General features: G+C 38.1%; 1 protein-coding gene across 6 annotated transcripts in view; it reads right to left on the reverse strand.

The window, feature by feature from the left end:
* KAT6B (lysine acetyltransferase 6B) overlaps positions 1–5,984 on the reverse strand; it is a 165,777-nt gene that overhangs the window by 43,700 nt on the left and 116,093 nt on the right. For 4 of the 6 annotated variants that reach the window (XM_025049354.1, XM_015592264.2, XM_025049353.1 and 1 more), the window contains exons 7-9: positions 5,249–5,381; positions 1,487–2,418; positions 366–487 (exon numbers count right to left, since the gene is read on the reverse strand). In XM_025049354.1, coding sequence (XP_024905122.1) covers positions 366–487; positions 1,487–2,418; positions 5,249–5,381 — 1,187 coding nt within the window. The remainder of the gene's footprint in view (positions 1–365; positions 488–1,486; positions 2,419–5,248; positions 5,382–5,984) is intronic. The other 2 variants (XM_015592265.2, XM_015592266.2) reach the window with 2 other exon arrangements.

Genomic DNA, 5,984 nt, shown 5'->3' on the forward strand with positions numbered 1-5,984 from the left:
AGAGTGTTAGTTAGCGTGTTGGAAAGAGCGAGCTTTACACTTAACAGTCTCTTTCAGATAATGGCCTGCTGTTTATCATGTCTATCTATAAATGCCAGAAGTAGGCTGGAAAAAAAAAAAAAAAAGGTAATACTTAAAGACTTCAAATCTCAAATCTGGGGGAAATTTTGATCTTAGGAAAAACAACAGAAAGTCACTGCTTTTGAATGCACAGTCAACAAAAATGATCGTGATAACAGTTAAAGAACCACAAAGAATTTTGAGGGGGATTCTCTACAAAATCAAAGCAGTCATTTCATAATAATCATACACGAAAAACAATCAAATATTATCCTTGTTACTATAATGTGGTATCCTAGCCTTACCTCCCAAGAAAGTTCCTGGGCCTGCTTAAAAACGTCCAAATCCTCTTCTGTAACGGTATCCTTGTTTCCGATCACATTTATATCTGTACTTTCTTGTTTGATGCTTATTTTGATTTCAGTATCTGTCATTTAAAACCAGCAGAAAGTGTATTCACTGACTTGAATCATGAGTAACCACCGTATATTACCAAAACGGTACCAAATTAGCATAGTGGGCAAATAGGGATCTTTTTTAAAAAAAAAAAAAAAAGCTATATAAGCTTTTACATCTAAGCACTGCTCAAAGATCCAGCAGTACCCTTTCCCTGCAGTACCCAAATTTTTATTTGAATGATCACTGTCATCTTCTTACGGCTCCAATAAATAAATGAGGGAAAGTAAGAGCAACACAAAGTGAAATCATATTTTTCAACCACGATATCAATGTCTAGTTACAGAATTCCCATTATCACTTTTGAGAAAACAAAATCTACCACTTGGTCCAAATGACACATTTTTGTTTTTTTTTTTTTTTTTTTGTTTTATAAAGGGTAGCAAATGTAACGGGTCAATTTGTTAAATGAAATTATGAAATCAGTTTTCTCCCTAAGGTGAATACACACACAGACACACTCACATCCAAAAGCACACCTCACAGAATCACAGATCAGGCTTTGTTGAGAAGGAAGCAGGATGGACTTTGTCATGAGAAAGCAATGGAGCAGAGGGAAACGAGGAGCTGAAATCCCCCGTTGGAAGCACTGACAGCGCACGACCAAACAGCGCTGTGGCTGAAGAGGCAGCATGGGAAAGGACATGGCAGAAGCGTGACAGTGGCTACTCATGCGGGACTACAAAGCCATAAGCAACGCTATGAAGGCATCTGGGGGTCCTAGTGTCACTACGAATGGAAATAAATAATAATAGGTGGGAGAGTATTAGTTGGAAAAACAACATTTTGGAGGTTTAGTCAGCATTAGAAAAAGGTCAAAGTTTCACTGTTTCTGTATGAAAGTGAAGTGAGAACAAGAGAAATAGCTAAGACCTATGTGACAAATAGGAATTGATTGATTTATTTTTTTCGGGGTTGGGGAGAAAGGGACGGGACGCAGGTTTGGTTGGAGCTTTGACCTTTTGCTTACCATCATCCTGATCAGGTTTAATCCTTCCGTCTGTCAAGCTCCCCTTCCCTGGTGAGGGGGTCCCCATCTGAGGGGTCACTTTATATTTTAATCTGCCTAGCATCCTGTGCTTTTTAAGGAAAGTTGTTCGCTTGAAGTGAGCAATTGCTTTAAAAATACGTCCTCTAGCCATCCCCCAACTAGAGGAGGAGGAGTGAGAAATAAACCTACTTCTAATATCTCTTTTTCCAAAGAAATGGGCTTTAGATTTTGCTGTGGAAGATAATTCAGTTTTACGACGCATACGTTTGGGTGGTGCATAACTTGGGTGTCCCTTTTTTCGAGACTGTCCCTGAGTAGTATAGATATGAGAGAGTCCATCAAAGAGTGCCTTCAGCTGGCTGTTATTAGTAAGACTGCTAAAGGAGGGCACACTGGACTGGCTGGAAGAACTCTGGGGAGAGGTAGAAGAAGTGGAAGTGCTGGACTTTTGTGAACTGGGGCTCTGACCAGAGATGGGAGTTGGGGGTGGAAGTGAAGAAGGTGGAGGTTTTAGCTTTTGTGTGGTACCTGTAGCCAACACATGAGAAGTGCATGACTGTTTCTGAGAGACCTTTTTCCTTGGACGATAGTGCTTTGAAAAGTCTATTATTTCACCTCGTGATCTGCGACCATCAGGTGATGGTGTAAAAAACTTAGTAAGGCCATCAATGAGCCCTTTGGTTTTCTTGTTAACTTTAAGTGTAGAGGCAGAAATGTAGGTGGAGGTGGTGGTGATTTTGGTGGTGGCACCAGGCCGAGTGGGGTCTGTAACAGCCAATCTGCTGCTTGAGTCCTTCCCAGATGCAGCATGACCAGATGAAGGTGTGGTACAGACTTTAGTCTTTTGACCCCTACCAGGTGACCCCCTTCCTGTGAATGCATTCATGGATCCTTCATCACTGGTTACAGACCTAGGCAAAAATTTAGAGAATAGTATCAGAATTTAATAATAGAATTATAAAGGTACCTAAAACAAATTTATAGCAACTAGATGCATTCAATGTGCTTAAACTTAAGAAACTGAACTGCAACCCTGAGGACTGTTTTTGTGTGTGTGTGACTCCACCTAGACGTTTCTCTGTTGAAACAGTCAGCAGCAACTATAGTTGCACGTCATGATTCTTCCAGGGCCCATCCAACAGGTACTAAAAGAATCCAGGTGGATCCAAGGGCAATCAATATAAGTAAGAAAATTTTTGAAGAGACTAAAAGAACATCCAAGGCTTTCATTTTAATTAAATAAAAATGTTACCCCTTGTGTTGTCACAAGTAATTATGATTTCTTGAAGTCTTTTTAAAAGTATTAAGGGAAATAAGTCGTATGTATTATCTAGAAGTGAAAGAATAAGCTTATCTAATCTCTAGTTAGAAGCAATTTTAACTCAATTTGAAAATTTATATATAGAATTTGGGTATGTCTATAAATTAGATTTTTAAAGAAAATATTAAACGATACCCTCTTCCTCTCAGCAGTTTATGCTTAAGATGATAAGATAACCAATAATACTCTCTAAGTAAAGAAGACAATTAATTACAGCATAAAATATTGCTGGAAAAAGGACAACAATAGCAAAAAACTGAAGAAATGATTAAAGAAAAGCTACAGCGGGTCAGACATGACATGAAAAGTCTGGTGAAGAAGCAGCACATTTACCATGGTCATTATCAGACACTTGGCGTCAGAATCTTTATACAGTGGTGGTTTTGACTGCTATTTCAGTTCATTTGTTGCTGGTTCTGCCCATACAGCTGTGTGGCCAACAGAGACTGGAGGTCACTCCACTAACACAGCTGCTTACAGGAACAGCAGCTGCTTGCCTTCACCTCAGGCTAGTGCTTGGAAAGCTACTCATTTTGCAGCAGAATTTATACAATAGAAATATTTGCATGTGAATTATGGCTGTGCTGGGGCCCAAGAATGCACTTTAAAAATTATCACTTTAGCTGAAGGCTAATAATGAAGAAATGGAAGCCTGAAAATGATAATGATATCAAATTACAAAAATATCTTAAGTAATTACAAACAGAAGAGCACATTTTAGTGGTCATCTTGTACATAAAGATTTAATGAACGATTGCAGTTCGCAGAAGGGGAAGCTGGTGCAGACCAACTACTAGGCTCATATGGGGCGGCTCAACCACCAGGAGCTTTGCCTGATGCCACTGATCCAGCCAAATCAGGTTAACACTGCAGATCTCTAGTGTCACAGTGAGGGTTACCAATAAACATCTCATCCAGGCTAAAATCTTTCTTATTAGAATGCGGCATTTGGACTGTATCTGGAATCGATTGCCCAGAAAGGATAATACGCTTATAAAGCATGTACAAAGGAAAACTCCCTAGACTGTCTTAAAAATTCCTAAGCTCAAAGGACAATTTTGGACAAACAAAAAGTTAGGATTGGTGCCAGACGCAATTTTCAGCTGTGTCCTTTGTTTAGAAAGTTTATATCCTAATTTGGTTTTTTTAATTGGGCCCTGAGGATACAGTCCCATTTCGAGAACAATGCTTACACAGGACGAGTGCAAAAACATATAATTTCTACTTCAAATGATGTTAATATGAAGGATTTTATTCATAAATGTTTCATGTTTGCCTCCAGAAATTAGCAAAAATTCCATTTAAAAATGTCCACCAGTTAAAAGGGTTTTCATAAAGTTTCATAGAAAACTCTACAAAGGATCATGCATTTTCTACTTCTCCTTTGAGGGATAAAGGTGCAGGAGGATACAGTTTTTCTGAGAGCAAGTAATATAGTGAATTGCTTTAGATAAAATTAGGGAGACAAGAGTAAGTAAGTGATACCTGTGGTGTCTGTTCAGGGTGTGTGTAGAGCACCTCCTCATTTCATTCTCCATCACAATGACCCTTCCACTAAGTCTACAGGGAGAGGGCAACGGTCTTATCCATAGGACAGCTTCAGATATGCAAGTCTACTGATTTCATTTGTACACGCTTTACTTATTTAATGCTGACAGTCAAATCTGTACTCTGTACAGGTTTAAAAACATACATGCACTTCACTTCTTATCTTTTTCTCTGATTTTCCAAGTAACTCCTGCTAAATGTTCTGTGGGCTTTAAGGAAAGTATATGGCAAAAGCTAGTAGAAATGGGGTTATCAGAGTAGAACGGCAGGCCACAGCAAATATATTTTGCATGTACTGTGTGTCTGCACACATATGCACACGCCAAATGGTCCTGCCTAACTCTCTGGAGGCAAACATGAGGACAGTCATTTGCAGATTTCTCAGAAGCTCCTATTTCATAAAAGGGATCTTAAAAAGTTGTAATACTAAATTAGCACCAGAAGAGAGAAGTATTTTTCTAAAACATAGTTATCTGGAGCAACAAAAGAGATTCACTAAAGATGTGAACAAATTCCTCTCTAGTTTTAAATTTTCCATATAAATATTTATACAATTAAGCTTTTCTAATGCTCAGCCGGTAATAAAGTAGGCTGAATGATTGTTTCCAGTTCCTACATTCTGCTTCCATCCCGCTGCTTGAAAAATGTCACTTAGCGTCACAGATACTGCCAATGGAAGACCCCGAAATGCCAACTACAATTAAAAATGTTGTTTTCAAAAAATTTCCATAGCTTATGCAAAAGGAGAAATATTTCTCATCCCTTGAGTTTGTAAAAATGATGTAAATAGTTAATGGTATCTAAGGGGGTTACAATCACCTATACTTTAAAGCACAACATAAAAGATTTCTTTTGATAAGATCTCAACCTACAACAATCGTTGCTTTAATTTATTTTTCGGTCGTCCAATGGGTTTTGCATATCGTCGTTTTATTTGTGCGGCTTTCTCATGAAGTAGTTTTCTTCCCTTTTTCTTTGGTCTGCAGACTTGGCAAATCCACATCCCTGAATTAATATATATATGAGAAAAATATTTTTAATGTTTCATCTTAGGAGAGATATTAAACATAAACTACTGTAGCTGTAATAAGCTGTCCAAGGAGCTTGTATGCAGAACTTAACACCAAAAGGTGGATCATTCCCTTCTGTCATTCTCTTCAGGAAGCCGTCATTAAAGGTCAATTTCCCCTGTCAAGGTAGAGAGAACAGAGAGCTGCCCGCCTCAGAACCTTTCCATAAGGCTTTTCCCAACATGTCACTAAAGCCTCCTTCCATGCATAAACACACATGATAACTCTGAGGAAGACATTTTCAAGTCAATCAGATTTTGGAACGTCTGGAAAAAATATTTGTTTTATCATCTCTTTCAGGAAATTTTCCACACTAAAAAAAACTCTCAGTATAAAATATAATTTTTAAATTAAAACTCAAAAATTTTCAGGACTATGGAGCTACAATAATTAAAACTATACACCTGGCATAAGGAAATAGGTCAGTGGATAAGAATTGAGAGACCAGAACCACTGAAGCCTACAGAAGAGTTTAGCATATCAAAAAGGTCTTATTTCAAATCTGTGGTGAAAGGATGAAATAATTCAGTAAGTGGTA

The sequence above is a fragment of the Pteropus alecto genome, unplaced genomic scaffold (genome assembly GCF_000325575.1).
Source record: "Pteropus alecto unplaced genomic scaffold, ASM32557v1 scaffold155, whole genome shotgun sequence".
In the NCBI taxonomy this organism is placed as follows: domain Eukaryota; kingdom Metazoa; phylum Chordata; class Mammalia; order Chiroptera; family Pteropodidae; genus Pteropus; species Pteropus alecto.